This window comes from Gossypium arboreum, chromosome 4 (assembly GCF_025698485.1).
Source record: "Gossypium arboreum isolate Shixiya-1 chromosome 4, ASM2569848v2, whole genome shotgun sequence".
In the NCBI taxonomy this organism is placed as follows: Eukaryota; Viridiplantae; Streptophyta; class Magnoliopsida; order Malvales; family Malvaceae; genus Gossypium; species Gossypium arboreum.
Genome location: NC_069073.1, coordinates 116,536,576 through 116,561,144, shown reverse-complemented (window position 1 = coordinate 116,561,144; position 24,569 = coordinate 116,536,576). Strand labels below are relative to the sequence as shown.

The 24,569-nt window shown below is 35.9% G+C and overlaps 1 protein-coding gene across 2 annotated transcripts; it reads right to left on the bottom strand.

Annotated features, from left to right (window-relative positions):
• Positions 1–15,999: 15,999 nt before the first annotated feature.
• LOC108458056 (uncharacterized) lies at positions 16,000–18,716 on the bottom strand. Of its 2 annotated transcripts, none has more exons than XM_017757295.2 (4): positions 18,204–18,716; positions 16,871–16,954; positions 16,701–16,790; positions 16,000–16,341 (listed from the first exon to the last, which is right to left on the bottom strand). In XM_017757295.2, the coding sequence occupies exons 1-4, from the start codon at positions 18,594–18,596 to the stop codon at positions 16,081–16,083; spliced, it is 828 nt and encodes a 275-aa protein (XP_017612784.1). In that variant the 5' UTR covers positions 18,597–18,716; the 3' UTR covers positions 16,000–16,080. The 2 variants fall into 2 exon arrangements, with proteins under 2 accessions (XP_017612784.1, XP_052882493.1); XM_053026533.1 differs by having other exon boundaries at positions 18,299–18,539.
• Positions 18,717–24,569: the final 5,853 nt, after the last annotated feature.

Here is a 24,569-nt window from a genome sequence, read left to right as displayed (position 1 = left end):
GATTCTTCAAATTCTTTAAATACCAAACATTGTCTTTATTTTGAAAAATTTTGAGAGAAGATCAATGGATAAATGAATTAAGGACATAAATTTTTTAAAAAATGATGATAATAGACAACATGAAAATAATAATATGAGAATAATGCTAACCATATATAAATAATAAAAATAATAATAATAGTAATTAATAGAAATAATTAATAAAACAACAGTAATAATAAATACAATAATGTAATAAACATTGTGCTAATAGTATTAATAATAATATTAAAAACATGATGATAATAACAAAAAATATGTTGACGATAACATTAAATATGGGGATAATAGTAAAAAAAATTGGAATAACAATGTTAAATTAGTAATAGTGAGAAATAGTAAATAATAATAATTTGATATAAAATGGTAACCGATAATAAACAATGGTATAAAAAATAATATAATAAGTCTATGTATAATAGAAATTTATATTTAAAATAATTAACTTCATTAAAAAATATATATATTTACATAATAAATATATAATAAATAAATAATATAATAATATGAAACATAACTCAAATTAATTAAATTAATAGAAAATAATAAAAAACAAATATAAAAATAATGAGAATAAAGCTCAAATTAACTAATTTAACAAAGAAAATAACAAAAATAAAAAAGGGTTAAATTGAATTAAAAATGAAAACTTTGGGGCCAAATCGAAAGGAAATAAAATCGAGGTAAACTCCTCTCTTTCCCTTCTTTCGTTTGTGTAAAGAAAAATGTGAGCATAAAGTAAACAAAATTGAATAATATAAAAGTTACCTTAAAAATCGATTTGTATTCTCTTTGATTTCGTATGTGTATTCTCTAAAAAAAATTCCTCCTCTTTACAATAGTTTTTCCATGGCTTTTATAGCCAAATTTTACAATTTATAACAAGTAGGGTGATGGAGTTAGTGGGGGTGATGGAGGTAGTGGATGGTTTAGTAGGGTGTGGGGGTGATGGAGGTAGTGGATGGTTTAGTAGGGTGATAGAGTTAGTGGTCGGTTTAATGGGGTGTTTAATTTGAGCTGGTTTGATTGGGCCCGGGCAGAAATTGGGCTCAACAGCTGCCCCTCTTTGCTCATTGTCGTGTAACGAGAATAGAGCAAAGATTTTAGAAGGGCCAAATTTGCCTAGGCTGGCTGAGTCTTGTCTTTTTTGCCGCAACCCACCGCACCTTATTGCTTCAAAACGCTTCGTTGCTGCTTCACAGAGATGTGATCTCCTGTAACTTGATCTGCTTTACTCTTACTCAGTAAAGATAAGATCTGGTATGTTTAGCCTGCTCCACTCCTGCTCAGTGAAGATAAGGCTGATGATTGGAATCTGCTCCATTGCCGATACATGGAGATAAGATTCATCAAAATTTGATCTGCTTTGCTCCTGCTCAGCGAAGATAAGATCTAGTATATAGCCTGCTCCACTCCTGTTCAGTGAAGATAAGGCTAGTGGCTGAAATCTGCTCTATTGCCGATACATGGAGATAAGAATAACCAAAATTTGATCTACTCCGCTCCTGCTCAGCGAAGATAAGATCTAGTATTTAGCCTGCTCCACTCCTGCTCAGTGAAGATAAATCTGATGATTGGAATCTGCTCCATCGCTGGTACGTAGAGATAAGATTCTCCAAAATTCGATCTGCTTCACTCATGTTCAGTTAAGATAAGATCTAGTATTTAGCCTGCTCCACTCCTGCTCAGTGAAGATAAGGCTTATGATTGGAATCTGCTCCATCACCGGTACGTGGAGTCAAAATTCGATCTGTTTCACTCTTGCTCAGTGAAGATAAGATCTGGTATTTAACCTGCTCCACTCCTGCTCAGTGAAGATAAGGCTTATGATATCTGTAATCCTGCTACATTGTCCACTGGGGAATCCATCTGTAGGAGAATGATATGCTTATGCTATATGATTAGGATGCTATGATTAATATGAGTCAAATGCTCCTAACTACATGTATTATGGATGTTAAATGCACAACATGCAAAATGTCATGAGAATGATCCATTTTAATTTTTGGGCTGTCATCGCTCGTTGTTTACTAAGGTAACATCCCTGACATATGCCTTCTTGTTCAGCTCGGTAGAAAAGGACTTGAAGATGCGGTTAATCCCTTATTCCTCACACGTTTCTAGCCCTTTTAAGCTCGGTGAGTTCTAAATAATTGTCCTGTTTCAGGTTCTCGTATTGTTTAGAAACCTTTCAGAGTAATATACAAAACCTTCTTTTGAGAGCATTATTAGTTCATTAATCATTATTTCAATAAAAATACTCAAAAAAGATTATAGTGATAGGTAGAACTGAAATTTATTCGAGTCAAAATTTGCAAAAGATGTATCAATAAAGAAAGCAAACATTGTTTGAGATACAAAAACGGATGAAAAGGAACAGAATAGGTGCCCCAGATTTCGCAGTTTGAGCTTCTCTGCACGAACTCCTTAAGGACTGTTTTAAACTTGGCACGCGCTCAAGGGATCTATAGCATTTTGTTGATGCCCCAAGATGTAGCTTATCTCCTCTTTGTAGATTCAAGTGTAGTGAGACTGCCGCTTGCCCCAGTTTGGATCGAAATTTAAATTGCCCTTTGCGGGTTTTCAATTCAAAACCCCTTTGGTCTCAAGGCGCCTTTTTACAGGTTTTCACCTTGGCCTCTCCTTTTTTTTTTGGCACCCTTTACGGGTTTTCACCTCAACTGCTTTAAGCAAAATATCTTTTGACAGAATCCGAATTTATTGGGTTAGGCAAGCTCTTGCCATCCATCTTTGCTAGTATCAATGCCCCTCCAGAGAAAGCCTTTTTTACCACATAGGGTCCTTCCCAATTTGGCATCCATTCCCCCCTGAAATCCTTTTTGCATAGGGTGAATCTTTTTCAATGCTAAGTCTCCCTCATGGAACACCCTGGGGCGAACTTTTTTGTTGTAGGCTCGCATCATTCTCCTCTGGTACATTTGACCATGACGAATAGCCTTTAGCCTCTTCTCTTTAATCAAGTTTAGTTGATCGTAACGAGATTGGATCCATTCTGCTTTGTCTAACTTCAGCTCTGATAAAACTCGGAGAGAAGGGATTTCGACCTCAATAGGTAAAACTGTTTCCATCCCATAAACCAATGAGAAATGTGTTGCCCCGGTAGAAGTTCTGACAGATGTCCGATAAGCATAAAGGGTAAATGAGAGCTTTTCATGCCAATCTTTGTAAGTCTCCGCCATCTTCCCCACAATCTTGATATTCTTATTAGCTGCCTTAACCGCCTCATTCATTTTCGGACGGTATGATGATGAGTTGTGATGTTTAATGTTGAAACGACTGCAGACTTCTGCTATTGCACTATTGTTTAGATTCAACGCGTTGTCAGATACGATTCTTTCTAGCATACCATAACGACATACGGTCTCCTTCTTCAGGAACTTGTTGATTGTTGACTTTGTGACATTGGCGTATGAAGCAGCCTCTACCCATTTGGTAAAGTAGTCAATGACCACAAAAATGAATCGATGTCCGTTGAAAGCCTTTGGCAAAATTGGCCCAATGACGTCCATGCCCCACATTGAGAATGGCCATGGGGAAGTCATAACATGGAGGGGTGAAGGAGGCACATGGATCTTGTCTCTATAAATTTGACACTTATGGCACTTCTTAGCGTAATTGATGCAATCTCCTTCTATTGTAGACCAGTAATATTCGAATCTCATGATTTGTCGAGCCATTGTGAAACCATTGGCATGTGTCCCACAGACACCATCATGGACTTCCTCTAGAATTTTCTTTCCCTCAACAACGTCAACACATCTTAACAACACCTGATCCTTTCTCTTCTTATATAGGACCTCACCGTCTAGGACATAGCCACTAGCTAACCTCCTCAATGTTCTTTTATCATTTTTGGTTGCTTGATCTGGGTACACACGGCTCTTCACATATTGTAAGATATCATGATACCAAGGATGATCATCTTTCTCTTCCTCTTCATCGACATTACAGTAGTGAGCTGGAGCCTCACAAATACTCATCTGAATTAGCTTCATATTCTCTTGTTCATTTACTTTAATCATGGAAGCTAGTGTAGCCAAGGCGTCAGCCATCTGATTCTCGTCTTGCAGGAGGTAATGAAATGTAATATCATCAAACTCTTCAATTAACTCCAGGATTAACTTTCGGTAACTGACCAATTTGGGATCTCTAATTTCCCACTCACCTTTAAGCTGATAAATTACCAATGCAGAATCTCTATACACTTCTAATACTTTGATTTCGCGGTCTATAGCTGCCCGAATTCCCATGATACATACCTCGTATTCTGCCATGTTATTTGTGCAGTCAAAATCCAGCTTGCAAGTGAATGGATAATGATCTCTATTTGGGGATATCACTACTACCCCAACTCCATTTCCAACGGCATTTGATGCTCTGTCAAAATTTAATTTCCAAGAATGATCTTCAGGCATGTCTCCTTCAGCAATTGCTACATATATTAGATCTTCATTGGGGAAATTGAAATTCAAAGGTTCATAGTCCTCCAAAGCTCTACTGGCTAGGAAATCTGCTATTGCACTCCCTTTACAGCTTTTTGGTTTATATAGACTATGTCAAATTCGGAAAGCAAAATCTGCCATCGGGCTATCCTTCCATTTAAAGCGGTTGACTCCATCATGTATTTGAGAGGGTCTAGCTTTGAAATTAGCCAAGTTGTATGGTACAACATGTATTGCCTCAACCTTCGTGTTGTACAAACCAAAGCATATCATAGCTTCTCAATTGGTGGATACCTCATTTCACACTCAATGAATTTTTTACTGAGGTAATATATCGCTTTTTCTTTTCTCCCAGTCTCATCATGTTGGCCGAGCACACACCCCATCAAATTATCAAATACTGTTAAGTACAGTATTAATGGTCTACCAGGGCTTGGTTGTGTTATCACTGGGGAACTGGACAAATATTGTTTAGCCTTTACAAATGTTTTTTGGCATTCATCATCCCATACCCCAGGATTGTGCTTTTTAAAAAGACGGAATATGGGGTCACACTTCTCAGTCAGTTGCGAAATAAACCGTGCAATGTAGTTTAGTCTCCCTAGGAAACCTCGGACTTCTTTACGAGTTCGTGGCGAAGGCGCCTCTGATAGCCTTGACTTTATCGGGGTCGACTTCTATTCCTTCTCACCGACTACGGCCGAGTAACTTTCCGCACCTAGCTCCGAAGGTGCATTTTGACGGATTGAGCTTTAATTGGAATTTTCTCAACCTGAGGAACAATTTTCTCAACACTCGCACATACTCCTCTTCAGTTCGGGATTTTTGCAATCATGTCATCAACATAGACCTTAATTTCCTTGTGCATCATGTCATGGAACAAGGTTACCATGGCTCTTTGGTATGTGGCTCCTGCATTTTTCAACCCGAAGGGCATCACCTTGTAGCAAAACGTTCCCCATAAAGTTATGAATGTGGTTTTTTCCATGTCCTCAGGATGCATCTTGATCTGATTATACCCGGAGAACCCATCCATGAAGGAGAACAGTGAATAACCTGTCGTATTATCCACTAGAGTGTCTATGTGAGGCAATGAAAAGTTATCTTTTGGGTTAGCCTTGTTTAAATCTCTATAATCTACACACATCCGCACTTTCCCATCTTTCTTAGGGACAGGGACGACGTTGGCCACCCACTCTAAATAATTAACCACCTGTAGGAATCCAGCATTAAACTGCTTCTTGACTTCTTTCTTTATTTTCATTACTACATCGGGTCTCATCCTTCGGAGCTTCTGCTGAACTGGCTTGCACTCCTTTTTGGTAGGGACACGGTGCACTGCGATATCGGTACTTAGACCAGGTATATCCTGGTATGACCATACAAAGACATCCTTGAATTCTTACAACAGCTCAATGATGTTCTGTCTTGTTTTCTCGTTAACGCAAGTGTCAATTTTAACTTCCTTCCCCTCTTTCAGGGCCACAATCTCAGTAGTTTCTTTGTGTGGTAGGATTTATTCCTCTTCTCGCTCCACCATCCTTAACAAATCGGGAGATAAACCACAATCCTCGTCCTCTTCAAAATCCTGAAATCCCTCAAAGCACATGTCTCGCTCCAAAGGAGATTCCGGGCTCGCATCAGTATTACTCATGACGTTGACATCCGGGGGCCTATTATGAGTATAAGAGAATATCCAAAGAAAACAAAATAAATAATTCCTTTGTATGGTATGATTGTGTATGAAATAAAAAGGAAGAAAGAATAATTGCTCGAACCGATATATGAAAATGCATTTTTTTATTAAAAATAATAATGTTTGAACATGAGCCTATTTCACAAAAGATTCTTATTGTCCCTAGACTAGAAGACAACAGGTGGGTTTTGAATATTACTCTGTGTTAGCTCTAAAGGTTACAGGAATTTCTTTCTCAGTCCAGTTATCCAAAACACTCCCAGGCTCATACGGGCAAATGCCTGATAAATTCCTTTCCATTGCTTCCTCTTCAAATGTGGCGTTGATGCTCCAAATTCCCATCACATCTTTAGCTATTCCTTCTTTCACCTTATGCTGTATGGAATGAATAAACACTCCAGATACAAATGTTTGAGAAATGTGGGGGAAGTTCATCGGTTCCCACCTGACTTTTGTCCCACTCAATCTCGCTCTCTGCTGTTCTTGTTTCCTTTCAAACTCCTTCTTCAGTTGGCTTGCATCTGACCTGAATCCCAAACCGAAGCGATCCCACTTGCCAACCAAGATTGGCACTCTAATTTGTCCATGGAGGTGCCTCCCGAGTCCTCTGCCAGGTAACGCCCATTTCCCAACTGTCAGCTGCAGGCTCATTTTCGTAGCCTCTGATATCTTAGGTATCAGAATCCTGTTTCCTTCAGCTATAAATGTTGTGTTTACAAACTGTAACGATTGAAATAAACATTCAACTGTTTCGTTGTCATTCTCTACGTAGGGTGTATCACTGGTAACTGACGCAATAATATCCTCCTCCGCATCTATTGTTATTAGCCGTCCCTCAGTAACCATGTTTAGCTTCTAGTGCAGCGAGGATGGCACTGCCCCAGCTGAGTGAATCCAAGGTCTTCCTAATAGACAGTTATAGGAAGGCTTAATATCCATCACGAGGAAATCTACCTCGTACGTGTTTGGGCCAATATGAAAAGGTACCTCTATCCTTCCTATTACTTTCCTTTCTGTGCCATCAAATGCTCTTACTATGTTCTGACACGTCTTCATATGGGAACTGTCTATAGGTAAATGGTTTAACATAGCCCAAGGTAATACGTTCAATGCGGACCCATTATCAACTAGTACTTCGGGTAGCGTATACCCCTTGCAACGTGTAGTGACATGCAGAGCCTTAGTAGACCCCCTACCTCCTGGCGGTATCTCATCATCGCTGAAGGAGATGAAATTCTCAGCGCTTATGTTGCCAACGAGACGATCTAATTTGTTAACTGAAATGTCATCCGCAACATAGGTTTCGTTCAACACTTTCGTCAATGCGTTGCGGTGGACCTCCAAATTTAACAGCAAAGCCAATACCGATATGCGATCCGGTTGTTGGTATAGTTGTTCCACAACACTATACTCGCTGTGTCTTAGGAACTTCAAGAACTCCTTGGCTTCATTTTCCATCACTGGCTCATTAATCAGTGGTTATGATCTCTCTACTCCTTGCTTGAGATGACAGGTTTCCCTTTTGCTGGTTTGGCTCCTGCGTGCTAATCGAACCCTCCTTCTCTGAAACTGCTATACTACAATTATAATTCTAAGGTACCCTATGGCTATCTTTATAAGGGGAAACTGTTGGCTTCCGAATTATAACTCTTGGTGTAACTCTTGCTTCTACTTCACTAATTTTGGGCTTCGAAATAATTATCACTGGACGGCTGGCTCTGCAGCCTTCTTCACTTGACTCCCCTCCTAGAGAGCATACATCCCCCTCTTCGACAGACTCGAGGAACTTCAATTCCTTATTATCCATTAGACTCTGTACTAGGGCCCTGAACTCAATACAATTCTGGATCTCGTGATCTTTCTCATGATGGAACTCACAGTAGTTCCGTGTATCTTGAATTTTATCCCCCAACCCCTGCGGGGCTAAACTTCTCTTCTGTATTTCCTTCCAAACTAGCTTCAATGGGGTTCTCACCTCCACGATATTCAGCTTGACTTTCCTCCCCATATTCTCAATTATCGTGTTTACCCTTTTATTAGTATGACTGGGCAACGGATTTCCCATACCAGGTGTATCATCGAATTTTACAACACCTACTTTGATAAGCCTTTCTACGCACCTTTTGAACGAGGTACAGTTTTCTATCGAGTACCCCGTAATCCCTGCGTGGTATTCGCACTAAGCATTTGTGTCGTACCACTTAGGGTATGGGGGCTGTAACGGCTCTAAGTGGAAATGAGCCACTACATGTGCATCAAACAGACTTTTGTACAACTCCCTATATGTCACTGGTATGGGAGTGAATTGAAACTTCTCTGTATTTTGTCTCGTGTTAAGCTCCTGCCTTAGTGAGGCCTGCTGGCCTGTGACTATCGCCCTTGACTGATTAACAATGGCAGGTTTTGCGTAGCCTGAGCTCACATTACTTACTTCATTCTCTCTTTTCTTCAGGGATGACCTTCTCGTGTTCTCCCCAACTTCTATCTTACCCGATCTTATGGCATTTTCTATCATTTCACCAGACATTACTATGTCCGCGAAACTCTTGGTTGCATTACCTAACATGTGAGTAATGAAAGGCGCCTTCAATGTATTGATGAAGAGCATGGTTGTTTCTTTTTCTAGCAATGGTGGTTGGACTTGTGTAGCGACCTCTCTCCATCTCTGAGCATACTGCCGGAAGCTTTCGTTTGGCTTCTTCTCCATATTCTGGAGTGTGATCCGGTCAGGTGCTATATCCATTATATGGCCATACTGCTTTATGAAGGCCTGAGCTAGGTCCTTCAACTACTTGAATTGGGTTCTACTCAATTGATTGTACCATTTCGCTGCAGCCCCACTCAAACTATCTTGAAAATAGTGAATCAACAATTGGTCGTTGTTGACATATCCTGTCATTCTTCGACAGAACATTGTAATATGGGCCTCGGGGCAGCTAATCCCGTTGTATCTTTCGAACTCTGGCATCTTGAACTTTGGAGGGAGTACCAAATCTGGGACCAAACTCTAGCATCACTCCGCATTGGTAATCAGCGTTTTCCAATGCTTTGAACTTCTCCTCCAACCATTTGCATCGATCTTCGAACTGTTTTGGGAGTTCAGCTTTTGCTTTTTTCTCTTCTGCTGCATCGTCGAAGTCGGGGACATAGAGGATTACAGGATGGTCTCCAGGGTATGAACCTGAACCTATTGGGAAATTTACCGGTGCTGAACTGCCAGTTTGATACAAGAGTTTAACGTTAACAGACACCCTTGGTGGCTGTACTTGCATGTTCATTGGGTCAAAGCTTGTAGGACAAGCAGAGTCTTTGTTGTCATTCCCAGTATCAACTATTGGGCCTTTTCCTTTGTCAGATCCTCCCCTAAATAGCTGTGTCAACTGGCTTATCATGTTGTTCTGGGATTCTAGCATGTTTCTCTGGGATTCCAGCATCTGATCCCTTATCTCTTGTTGGATCCTGGCCAATTGTTCCTGCATCTGCAAATACAACTGCTCTTGCATTTCCTTTTGCATCTGTTCTAATTTTTCCAACCTCTGATCCATGGCTTTTTTCTTTCTTCGAGTGTAATAGTGATGTTCCAGGGTAACTAGAAATAACCTCTAGTTAATAGGTTTTTTTTTGAATTAATGCACATGATGTGATGTAATGCAAATGCATGGGATGAATACAAAAGAAGACGTCGACTCTGATTCAATTCCATTTAGAAAACTTTACTGGAAAATAAAATCTTTTACATAAAGTGGATTACATATACGGCTTGGTGCTAAATTCCATTACCGAGTTGCGGCTACAATGCTTGTGTAGTGCCTTCTCCAACTCGGCCGCCCTTTTCTGATTGTGTGCTCTCTGACCATTTCCGGATAACCATATTATCCTCAACTTTATCAAGGAATTCGCTCTCCATGGCAAAACTTTCTATTAGCAACCGAACCGTGAATCGACACCTCCTTTTTATGATGAAAATGCTATGCAATATGATGCAAACATAAACAAAATGAAACACGTTAGTACAGGAGAAATAAACAACCTAGAACACCTATCTGGGTAACCACTAAGGTTTGGTGTAGCCCTAACTAGGGTACGCTCCTAGGGTTTACTATATGTGGTTCAGTTCTAAAGAAAAGGGTATCTGAACCAGCAGATTCCTCAATCCTCACCCATTATAGGCTCATATGGACCAAGTCGATTCAGGGGGATACATTTCCCTATGGCCATGCGGAGGTGAAAACCTCACGAAGACATAGGAACGGATGTATCCCGGAAGCGATCCCCTAGCCCATGCGGAGGTGAAAACTTCACGAAGGCATAGTTCCTCACTCCCACTTAAAAGGTGTGACCACAACGGTCATGCAATATGATGCAAGAATATATCAAAAGACTCGACAAATAAAGTAAAACCCACATGATAAAAACCGACAAAGACACAGAAAATGCAATAAGAGGATCGTAGATTTAGAAACCAAATTTCCAATTTTTGACAAAAAGACAGAAAACAATCAATTTACAGCTCGACTCTCTGATGTCCCCAGTGGAGTCGCCAACCTGTCGAAACCATTTTTTTGAAAACGGGAAATCGACTTTTGAAAACGAAAAGTTGAGAGTCGCCACCAATCGTTTTTAATAGGGTGTGATTGGATCACCTCAAAACACGGTCGTTTTTAATAAATAAATAAATTTTTCAAAGCAACGATTTTGGTCTACGAAAATAGCAATGTAACGCCCCGTACCCGAGACCGTCGCCGAAGTCAAAAACGAGGTGTTAACAGACTTAATTCATTACTTAAACGGCTCAAACAATTTATTTTTAAAATTTCCAGTCAAGCTAGCAATCTGCATCACAGTTGCTTAAAAATTCATATCTCGAGTTCCGAAACTTGAAATCCAATTCGATAAATTTTTTCTGAAACTAGACTCATATATCTATTTATTAATTTTTTTCTATAATTTTTGGTCGAGCCAATTAGTACAGTTTATTAGTTAAAGTCTCCCCTGTTTCAGGGTTCGACTGCTCTGACCTCTGTGTATTACAAATCAGATATCTCCCTGTACAGAGTTTCAATGACTATGCCGTTCATTTCTAATAAAACTAGACTTAATAAGGAATCTGTACATATAAAGCATTACTTTTAATTATTTTTGTAAAATTTATGATGAATTTTTAAAGTCAGAATAGGGGATCTAGAAATCTTTCTGGCCCTGTTTCACAAAAATTTAAACATCTCATAAAATATAACTCATATACCTGTTTTGTTCCACCTATATGAAAATAGACTCATAATTCTTCAATTCCATATTTTATTCATCATCTAATTATATCTCTACTATTTTTAATGATTTGTCAAACTCACGTCACTGCTATTGTCTGAATCTATTTTATGGTAAATTTTACCTATTTCATGTTTTCCATGGATTAGCTAGCAATTTAGCATACATAACACCAAATATGATCATGATTAGCCATTCCAATGGCTAATCATTACCAATCATTTCCATACCACTCAATAACCATATCATAATACCATATACACAAAATGATTATAATGCTATACATGCCATGCTCAAAATATACAAGCCATTATGCCAAGATGATACACGAATAGTGTGAGCGAGCCTCCGACCGTTCCCGATTTCCGAGCTGGCTTGTCAAAACTACAAGGAATGAAAAGGAGGGAGTAAGCATAAATGCTTAGTAAGTTCACATGTAAATAGCAAGTAACATAACCATATAAGCAAACATAAAACATCATTTGCATAATCATCACCAAGACATTCATATCATATTTTCATTTATCATCTTACCATATTGTTGTTATATCGAGTTTTCAACCCGAGGGTTAAGTACATACCTATTTAAAGTATCCATTTCACAACACTTACCAATACGTCCCTTTCATCTCGATTATTCCTCCATTTGAGTAGAATTTTACCCGTTGAACACATCGGAATATAGTTCGGATACATGGAAAGTTTGCACATAAGTGCCACATATGTAGCCAAGCTACCATGTAACCCGCCCATAAGTGAACTCAGACTCAACTCAACGAGCTCGGGCGTTCGCATCCATAAGTGAACTCAGACTCAACTCAACGAGCTCTGATGCCTAGTTACATCTCTCGAACTCGGACTCAACTCAACGAGTTCAGACATTCGCATCCATAAGTGAACTCGGACTCAACTCAACGAGTTCGGATGCCCAAATATCCTAGTGACATGTCACTTGTATCCTAATCCATTCCTAAAGTTCAATGGGACCTTTTTCCCAATCATGTGCCTCAACCATCTTCTACGGAATGCCGATACCGATACTCGGTAGTATTTCACATTTTCCAAGTATATCACATAATTTAACATATTATCAAACAATTATTACAAGTATAATATTTCATAATAATTATCATATCATTTAAATAATATTAAAACATTTAAAATAATAACTATGTTTCCAACATTTACATATGAACTTACCTCGTATGCGAAAATGGCTACTTTTACCATTTCGTCCACAACTTGGTATTTTTCCCATTTTAGCCCGAATTTCAGTTTTCCTTGCTCTATTATTTAAAATATAGTCTAATTAGGACTCACATTATTCAAATTGAGCCAAAATCATGTTTTGGAAAAATTACAGTTTTGCCCATAAACTTTTGCATATTTACACTTTTGCCCCAAAGCTCGTAAATTAAACTTCAGCCCATTTTCTTATGTTTTATGACATGCTGATCATTTTTCCCTTCTATGGCAACATCAAATTCTCACTCTAACATGTACTTATGACTATTAGGTATTTTTATCGATTAAGCCCTTTTGCTCGTTTTCACTTAAAACCGAGTAGCACAAGTTGTCGAACATAATTTAAAACCTCATATTCTATCATAAAACACCAAAATACACAAATTTCACCTATGAGTATTTTTCCAAATATAAACCCTAGGTTAAATTATTGCTAGCATAAGCTAAATCAAGTTACCGGGACTCCAAAAATGTAAAAAAATTAAAAACGAGGCTAGAACGGACTTACAATCGAGCTTGGAAGCTTGAAAAACCCTAGCCATGGTTTCTCCTTGCTATATTCTGCTATGGGGTTGAAGATGGACACATTTGGGTTTTAAAATTTGTCTTTTAATTCATTTTACCCCTAAATGACCAAAATGCCCTTTTTACTATTCTTTAAATTTTTACCCTTCCAAGCCCATTTTTGTCCAAATTTTTTTTAGAAATTGGTCAAATTACTCTTTAAGGACCTCTAATTAATAATCTAATTCAATTTTATGTAAAATGCTTATAGAACACAACTTTTGCAATTTATTCAATTTAGTCCCTAATTTCAAATTAAGCACTTTATGCATAGAATTTCTTCACTAAATTTTCACACAATCATGCAATCATATCATAGACCTCAAAATAATTATAAAATAATTATTTCTATCTCGTATTTATGGTCTCGAAACCACCATTCCGACTAGGCCCAAAATCAGGATATTACAAGAAAACCGGTTCGGGAGTCAGTTACGTACGAGGAAGGATCAGCACCCTTGACACGCCCAAAATTGGTACTTGATTGATTATTTAGTGTCTTAATGTTGAAAATTAAAGATTTGGACAGAGTTCAAAATGCGATCCTCCTTTTATTGACTTTTAAAACATTTAGGTAAGTCAAATGTGTATTAAAGACCATCTCACCTCAAGGTAAAACATTACATCCAATACGTTAGGACACAACATTTTTGACCTTCAATTGTGAGCTTGCCTTTAAACGTGCGTTTTAGCCTTAAGAGGATATTCGAATATTCAAAACAAATAAAGAAAGCGAAACCCAGTACGTTAGGGCACGATTCTTCGAATTCTTTAAATACCAAACATTGCCTTTATTTTGAAAAATTTTGAGAGTGAACTGGTAAGAGGATATTCAAATATTCAAGACAAAAAAAGAAAGCGAAACCCAGTACGTTAGGGCACGATTCTTCAAATTCTTTAAATACCAAACATTGTCTTTATTTTGAAAAATTTTGAGAGAAGATCAATGGATAAATGAATTAAGGACATAGATTTTTTAAAAAATGATGATAATAGACAACATGAAAATAATAATATGAGAATAATGCTAACCATATATAAATAATAAAAATAATAATAATAGTAATTAATAGAAATAATTAATAAAACAACAAGAATAATAAATACAATAATGTAATAAACATTGTGCTAATAGTATTAATAATAATATTAAAAACATGATGATAATAACAAAAAATATGTTGACGATAACATTAAATATGGGGATAATAGTAAAAAAATTGGAATAACAATGTTAAATTAGTAATAGTGAGAAATAGTAAATAATAATAATTTGATATAAAAAGGTAACCGATAATAAACAATGGTATAAAAAAATAATATAATAAGTCTATGTATAATAGAAATTTATATTTAAAATAATTAACTTCGCTTAAAAAATATATATATTTACATAATAAATATATAATAAATAAATAAATAATATAATAATATGAAACATAACTCAAATTAATTAAATTAATAGAAAATAATAAAAACAAATATAAAAATAATGAGAATAAAGCTCAAATTAACTAATTTAACAGTAAAATAATAAAAATAAAAAGGGTTAAATTGAATTAAAATGAAAACTTTGGGGCCAAATCGAAAAGGAAATAAAATCGAGGTAAACTCCTCTCTTTCCCTTCTTTCGTTTGTGTAAAGAAAAAATGTGAACGCCAAAGTAAACAAAATTGAATAATATAAAAAGTTATCTTAAAAATCTAATTTGTATTCTCTTTGATTTCGTATGTGTATTCTCTAAAAAAAAATTCCTCCTCCTTACAATAATTTTTTCCATGGCTTTTATAGCCAAATTTTACAACTTATAACAAATAGGGTGATAGAGTTAGTGGGGGTAATGGAGGTAGTGGATGGTTTAGTAGGGTGTGGGGGTGATGGAGGTAGTAGATGGTTTAGTAGGGTGATAGAGTTAGTGGTCGGTTTAATGGGTGGTTTAATTTGGGCTGGTTTTGATTGGGCCCGGGCAGAAATTAGGCTCAACAATGATATTAAAAAATTAAAAGAAGATTGAATCGATATAAAATCAATTGTATAGAATTTAAATATTTAATTTAATTTCTATAATTTACAGATTTTATTACCAATTGAAATAATAGTAGAATCGATTGAACCTGTTACGACATCATTGTAGTTGTAATAATTGATGCAAATGTTCGTAAGTGTATAATATCCTCCAATCGGTTAGTATAATTGTAAGACTAGAAAGTATATACATATAATATAAATATATATAGATTATTTTGTATGATCAATGTATTCTCTATTTTATGATCTATAAATATTAATCTTTTCGAGATTCATGATTATTCTTTATATTTTCATATTCTGTTCTTTAAGTTGTGAATTTTGCTTGTGATGCTGCAATACGCCTTGTAATTTCAGCTACATTAGAATTTTTCACAGAACAAAGATAAGTGTTAATGGCATTACCTTTTCTCACAGATGAAATTCCATTCACAAGTTCATCGTCTCTTGCACCGGATGTAACCACCAAGTTCGATCACAAGAAGAGAGATCAGGCAGCCAGATTCAAATGGATAAGAATCATCGAGATGAACTTGTGTTTTCCAGGTTTTGAATCAAGTGCGAAACACAAATCAAAGATTGATGTGGATCAAACCGAGTGCAAAGAATTTTTTTTACTTATTTTCTTGACATGGAAAGGGATTGCATGTATTGATTAGTTTCCTCCAAAACACGGAAAATCCGCAACACTATGAGTCCGAGAAAACAAAATCTGATTGCAAAATAACTCATTATGAATATCAATCTTGCTGTTCAACCAACAAACAAAGCATCTGTCTACAAAGCAGGAGAGGCAGATGCCTCCTCTTCAGTGAAAAACGGGATAGGTTTTGTTGGAGAAGGAAGGCGGCCAATGCTGTCAACTTTATCCTTCAATTTCGGAGGAGGCCTGGCTGGTTTTGGCAACAACCTGCCCTTCTTTTCAAACCACTCAGGTTTGAGCAAAGCTCTCAACCCTAATTTGTTATAATGAACTCTCCTCACAGATCCACCCGCAGCTTCGACTGCTTCCTTTGCTCTAACAGTCACCCTTGACACCTGTAAATTTCAACAGTCAGATCGACTCCTTTTCCCGGTTCCAATCAATTAAGAAAAGGAAACACATGCATAATGAATCGACGCACGGAATCTAAAGGTTCACTCAATTCAACATCACAGAACATATTTAACTAGCACCCGGAAAACACTAGTAAAAAATTAGAAGTCTATAAGCGTGATTGATCTATCTGAAAGTAAAACCTATAAAAGATATCGTGCAAGTAGAATTAATAAATACATTAGATGATGTGTGGTTCTTTTAATTATTCTAAACCAACATAAGTTAATTCAAAAAGGGCTAAGAAGAAGAAATGACAAGTCAGCAGTGTAACATGAACGATTTAAGTCAAATCTTTTACCTCGAGATGAATTGGCCATTTGATCTGTTCAGCACCACGACCCATCAACCTTACTCCATCCTCTATCTGTTTCCCGATGGCCCCAGCATCCTATGTAACAGCAATAATTAGTGTGAATTACGCTTAAAAGGTGATTTAACTTCGAATATCAGAGCAAGAGTTAACTCTACCTTGAGTGTCTTCATCGTGATCAATTCATGAGAATCTATCTTCCCAGCATTTATAAGCTTGGCAATTTTTCCCAATCCTACCGGCTGCCGGAAAAACGAATGTACAAGTAATTTAACAAGTGAAGAGAAAAAGCTCAAATAAAAAATGAAATACAACTACAACCAAAATATTTGAACGAATATGCTAACCTTACAAGAAGTAAAAAAAAAATTAGTACTCAAATTTTCTCGATGTCATGAACATCAACACAAGAATTAATTCTCAATGCCAAAAAAGTACAGAACGGAAATTCTAACTTATTTATTCCTTTAAAAAGTAGTGTTAAAGTAGCTAAACAAGATAGAAACCTCAATGGACTAAAAGAAATGGAATATGAACATCACCACGGAAAAGCTGACTACAAGCATTCAAGATAATCAATACATAAATTTCCATCTCACATGATACCATATTGGAGATATCAACTGGCAACAGTACAATAGCACATTTCCCTTTAGAACTTCAAATATGTTGGACCTCTATATATGAGTTTGCACAAAGGATTAAAAAAGAAAAGAAAACTTTTTTAAAAGTGACAAATAACCCAAAGAAACATCAGCTTGTAAGATGGTTATAGGAGAATCAAAATACATATCCCAATATCCAGCAGCAATGATAGATCAAACCTCAAAATGTGAAAACTATGAGAAAATGATTCTCCTTCCTTTCTAACTTATGAGTAAAATAAGCTCAACATGCAATCGCATTGAGGTGCGGATTGATAAAGTGTGTAGAAATCCTGGTCTAGCTGATTCATTTTCATCTTTTGGCCAAGTAGAAAAGTGTAGCAAGGAACAACCATGATAATGTGCCATGTTTTCTACTCTTAATTCATTCCCCCAAAGGAGAAAGCAAGAACTAGCATTTCACTCACAAATGCACTAGTTACCAACCAATTAGCAAACTTCAACATTTACATACAATTCCCTTTCTTCAAATAAACATAATACACAAGTCAAGAGAAACACTGTAGCAAGGAACAACCATAATAATGCGCATGTTTTCTACTCTTAATACTTTCTCCCCACAAAAATGGACTACGGCAAGAACTTGCATTTCACTTACAAATTCACTAGTTACCATCCATATAGGAAATTCCAACATTTACATATATACATGTATATTTGAAATTGCATATTTTCAGTATCAAATAAACATAATACATAAGCCATGAGAAAGGAGACATTAATTCAACATATAATTCATATAAAGGCAACGAAAGAAAACTTCTAGAAAGAAAAGTATCCCTTCAGATTTACAAAATATCTAAGAAAAAATAAAGAAAAATGGTACTTGAAAAGTGAGGCTGAAAGGGTTCTTAAAGCCGCGTTTAGGCAAACGCCGCCGCATAGGGGTCTGCCCTCCTTCAAATCCCAACTTGCCATTACCTCTAGCTTTCTGTCCTTTATGTCCTCTCCCAGCCGTTTTTCCTTTACCAGACCCAATCCCTCTCCCTTTCCTCGTCTTCTGTTTTCTGGGAACATTGTCTTTCAGATCATTCAAGCTCAAAAGACTATAAGACCTAATACCCTGAAACCATAATGACCCATTTTTGCTAATGGGGTTGGAACATTGGAGAGATTGCAGGGAATGGAAATGGTGGAGTGGTGATGGGCTGCAGATGGGTTTGGTCTTGAGGAAATGAGAAGAAACTGAGGATATTGAAGGGAGTATTCTTCTAATCATTGCAAAAACTGTTAGGGTTTCGGGGCTTTCAATCGAATTGGGAAATTTTGATCATGTGTTACGGTTGTGATCTAGGGTTTCGTTTCATAAAAAAGTGACCTAGCTTGTGGGAAATTTTGATTTAAAGGGTAAACTGCAACACAGGTCAGCCAACTATTGTCCTTTTCCTTTTTGGTCACCCAATTACCAATTTTTTTAATTTGGTTACCCAACTATTACCCCTTTTCTCTTTTGGTCACCTAACTATCAATTTATTAAATTTGGTCACTCAACTAATCGAGATTGTTCTCTTTTGTCCATTTCCGTTAAGTGCGATTGACAGGAGAGTAACATGGCAATTGAAAAATTAATATAAGAATAAATTTATCCCTCAATTTTTACATTTTATGTCAATTTAGTCATAATTTTAAAAAATTAACCTTCAAAATTTATAAATAATCTCAATTTGATCCTCAAAACTTACCTTCCTCTTTCGCTTCCCCCACACCACTACCATCCACCTCCTCCTCCAAGTGGGGCAACTGATTATGAAGATGACCATGCTTTATAATAAATAAAGAAAATTGGAAAAAGGTTGTTTCTTACAACTGGGCAATAAATTAACAATCAATTGCAATCTTCTAATTGCTGAGATATTAATATTGTTATTAATTTACTGTTTATGCAACTCTGTCCCCAAATGGGGCGAGGCTCCACCAAACTCTGTATAAACCAAACAGGAGAAAGGTGAAACTAGAGGTGGAGGCAACAATGATAGTGGCGGTGGGACAAGTCGAAAAAGAAAGGTAAATTTTGAGGATCAAATTGAAATTATTTTTAAATTTTTAGGATTATTTTAAAAATTATGATTAATTTAATATAATATATAAAAATTAAGGGTTAAATATGTTATTATATCAATTTTTTAACAGCCAATTCACCCACCCATCAACGACACTTAATAGAAAGGGACCAACAGAAATCTCGATTAGTTAGATGAACAAATAAAAAAAGTTGATAGTTGAGTGAAAAAAAAAATAGGTGACTGGTGGTGTAGTTTACTGTTGTTTAAATTAGTGATGTCACTGTGTTAGAAGAAGAGAAGCTTTGGGATTTTAGGGTTACTGAAAATTAAACGACAACTGTTTTATCTTTGGAAAAACTGTGGGTAAATTTTATAAATAGTGATTCAACTATTAGTTTATTTCCATTAAATCTCAAATGGAATGTTGATTTGATTTTTTTATTGGTATAATAATAAAATTATCCCTCCAATATTTAGAGATTTTATAAATTTAATCTTAATTATTAAAAAGTTGATAAATGCAACCAAGAACTTTACACATCCTATCAATTTAATATTGATTTTTAGAAATTAAATTTTTAATAAACTTTAAAAACAAAACTATATTTAAATTTTTTAATAAAATACATATAAAGTTATAAAATATTTATAAATAAATAACTAATTTTCTCATTTTCTAAAATGACATTTATTTATTAAAATAATAATTTTATAAATAAAACAAATTAAGGAAATAAACCATGAAGAAAACTTAAGCAACTTTTTCTTTTTTCAACATTAATGACCAACATATTCATGTTGGGTCAAAAACTATAGCATGAGGTTGAAAAGGATAAGAATCGAAGTCTTTAGTTTGTTGCCTAGAGAGTATGTTGAGTTTGAGGATGCGGCAAAATTAGGGATATATAAGCGAGGATGAAGTTTTAGAGGCCAAGTAGGTGGAAGGCTATGTTGACAACTCCACAACTAATTCCTAATTAGATGGCGCAACAAAGGAAGATGTGAAAATAAATGGGTCCAGCGTAAGGATTATTGGTGTCAGTGATTGTTGGCAAAGGGGATTCCCAACACTCAACAAATTTGGCGAGTACTAATGAACAAGACTAAAGGCATAACAACTAAATTAATATTTATAAAATAAAATTGAAAAAGGAAATTTGAATATACTTTTAAGTTTTGTGGGGTTTTAAAAATTATTTTATTTATCAAATTATTATTTCAATAGATAATTTCATGTTAGACAGAGAGAAAGTTGGGTATTCATTTATTTATAAATTTGTATGTATTTTATAAAATCTTATGTGTTATTATCAAAAATAAAATTTTAAATAATTTTTATTTTTAATAAGTTTTTTAATTTTAAATTTTAAGAATAAGACTAAATTAATAGAATGTATAAAACCTATCTCTAGAATGGTACGTGAGTTAAGCTTCTGTATATCTTCTTGTCCTATGTTTGAGTCTTTGCGTCTACAATAAGGAAATAAATTTTAGAAGCTCGATTACTTGTTAACTTTCTATTAAAAGCTTCAAATTTGAAAGAGACACTAATATAGGTGTTATAGCCTAATTTTACTCATTACCCATTTACATTAAACCAATAAAACCCAAAACAAAATAACCCATCAGCCAAATACATTACAACTAACTTACCCAATTTTGACCCAACAAATAAACCCAATACATTAAACCCCTTAAACCATCTAACCCACCCTCAGCCCAAATACATTTAGAACCATCAGCCCAACTACCCAAACCCACTTGAAACCTCAAACCCAAAACAGAAAATACCTAACCCTAGCATTCAGCGCCGAATTAGCCTCCCTACTTGCCTACCTGCCTTCTGACACCAGCACCATTCCCTGCACCACCGGTCACCTCCCATGCCCATCCCCTGCAATCAGTAAGGCAGACAAGACAGAAACAATAGGAAAATAGAGAAAAAAGGGTTATAAAACCCGAATCAAAAATTGTAAAAAGGGTTCGGCAGTTTAAAAAAAACAAAAAGAAATAAGAAAAATATTCGATTCCAGAGCAAAAATAAGCAATCCAATCAGCATTTGAATACAAGAACAACATCCAAGCAAACCGAATACCAAAGATTGAAGATTCAAAAGTGAGAAAAGTCTAAGGTGATTCTATTATTTTAGTTACTGTTTTAGGTTCGTTTTTGCATACACATTTATTAAAAAGACACCAAATATACAAAGATATAATACAAAAAAATATAACAAAAAAACAAAAAATCGACCTTTTGCATTTCCTACCACTGTACTAGAGTGAGCAGGTTAAACGACGGTCCGATGACCGGACGGTGACCGACCGCTGGCCGGAATCCTTCCCTTCTCCCTCCTCTCTTTTTTTCTCTCTTCTTCTCTTTCTTTTTTTTCTTTTTTCCCCTCACAAATGATTTTTTTTCTGAAAATAGACCTATTTATAGCCCTCCGAAACGACGTTGTAACGCCCCAATTTTCGGGAATTCTGTAAATGTTGGCAAAATTTCATGCTTTGATTTTGTCATTTGTGAGTGAAATTATGAAATAGGACCTATGTGAAAATGTTTGAAAATGCTATAGGCTAAATTGAAATGGCCAAATAAATAGGAGTGAAAAATAGGAGGATTTGCATGACAAACCTCCCATTTTACATGAAGTGGCTAGCCATCATGTTGTTGTAGACAATATGAGCACTTGATATCCATAATTCATGGTACAAATTGATAATGGGTTAGGTAAATGTTCCATGATAATGGATTAGGTAAATATTCCATGATAATGAGTTAGGTAAATGTTCCATGATAATGGATTAGGTAAATATTCCATGATAATGGGTTAGGTAAATGTTCCATGATAATGGTTTAGGTAAATGTTCTATGATGGGCATTTCATGTCTTTTGTATTAAAGAATTAAATGGATGAAATATGAAATTTTATTAAAAGAAAAAGGGGTGAAAAGAACAAAGTTTTGTCCATCTTTGTTCATCATAGCCTAAAGTTAGAGAAGAGAAAAGGAGAGGAGAAAGCTCTTGAATGTTCGGTCACTTGGGGAAGAAAATTGAAGGTAAGTTCATGGTAGTTTGCTTCTATCTTGATGTTCATGAGTTCTTCTTGATTCTACCTTAACTCTTGAAGCATATTTTGGTTTTTAGTTGTGTTGTGAGCATTTAGTCATGAATTAAAATGAAGGAAATGGTTGTTGTTTCATGTTCTTTTGATGAAAAATGGAAGATAGGTGAAGTTGAGCCAAACAAATGAGCATGCATGTGCCTTAGATGTTAAAGGGAAAAATCAGCTAGCATGTTGTGCTTTAAGATGATGAAATGGATATTATACTTAAGTAAAATCATAGATATGTGATGATTGATTGGTGATATACATGTTTAAATAACAAGCATGCAAGTTAGGTGTGAAAGAGTGATTTGGTAATAAATCTGCTTGGGACAGCAGCAGTAACGTGATTTTGGAAAATCACCATAAATTGTGAAAGATGAGTTAGAAGCTGAATAAATTATGTAATTAAAGCTTAATGAGTCTAGTTTCAAATGGAATAAACGAGAACATATTTTGAATTCTGTACAATGAGAAATTTGATTCGTAATGAAGAGTGGTCAGATTAGTCAAACAGTGAAACATGGGAAACTTTGAGAAAAATCTGGTATTGATTGGCTAAACCAAAAATTCTAAAAATGTTATGGATAGAAGATATATGAGTCTATTTTCAAGGAAAATTAACGGAACTTGATTTGGAGTTTTGTAGCTCCAGTTATAAATGATTTAGTGACTGTTGCTCAGGAAGACAGCTTGCAGTGAAATTATGATTATGTGGTAAACATTGACAAAAATTTGTTAATGAGTTGCTTATTGTTTTCTTATAAGCTTACTATGATCTGTAGGTGTGGTTGGCCGAATATTGTAAGGGGTTAATAGGTAGTCTGTATTTGAATAGTTAGATTAACGTGTTAGTAATCCAATTGTAGGCGGTTCGTGTGTGGATCTCGTCAGCATATCGTCGCAAACAAGTGTGTAACTAACACCCTCTTTCTTAGTCTAGATTGGCAAAAGTCGAAAATCCGAAATGCCGAAAACCGGTATTTTGTAGATTTGCGAGTGTGCGAATGCTCGTGAGGTAAATCGATTAATGTTTTGTTAAGTTGTAATGTTTGGACCGCAAAGTGCATGATTTGCGTCGATATTTTTGGGCTTAATGGGCCAAAATTGAATGATGGGCCAACGGCCCAATTGATAAGACCCTCGATGCGTGATTCGTAGTACGTGAAAGGTAGGAATATGCATGAAAACCCTAAAATAGATAAATTACTGAAATACCTTTAAAAGTGGAAAATTTATAGTTTTACCCTAGGAGATAAATTACCAAATACCCCTAAGATTAAATTAACTTAAATGCATGTTTGATCGTTGTTATTTATCGCATGCCATGTTGTTATTATCTCGATGCATGGGATTGGGATATTGACGGAGGAAGTACTGAAAGTGGCTTGTCCACGTCTTGGAGGCTTTGCCTCAATTTATCGATAATCGAAGCAAAGCAATGTCGAATCGTGGAGTGTTAGGTTTGGGTGGGTTGAGCTATCCCACATGGAGTGCATGGTTGGTACGGGTGGAGTGTAGTGGTTGGTGGGTTGAGTAATCTCCCCAAATGGGCTTGCATATGTTATTGATGTTGCATGTATTTTGAAATAGGCCTAGGGGCCATATCATTATCTGAATAAGGGCTAAGGCCCGCTTTATTGTAATCTGAAAGGGCTCGTCCAAGACTTTGCTACTGAATAGGCTTAGGCCCAATAGGCTTGAGCTGACTTGGGCTTTGGATGAGTTTTCCTTACACACTGAGTTTCCCCAAACTCATCCCTTTTATTTTCATCCACGCAGGAAATCCCCAACCATAGTGGGCTTGGAGTTGTGAGGGAATTCGGAGTGGCCACCCGTTCTGAAAGTTTGATTTTCTTCTGGTGAACTGGATATCCTTTTATTTACGTTTGAAGTTTTTGAGCTTTTAAATGTAATAAGGCCGCTTAATTATTTTTGATGGTTTTAATATGTATTACTAAGATAGGTAATACTTATTTTAACTGTTGAAATTGGATAGCTTTAGGGCGCGTGTTCAAAAAAAAAAAAAAACAATTGATTTCAAAATAACACGACAATAAGCAAAGCTTCCGCAATGAAAGT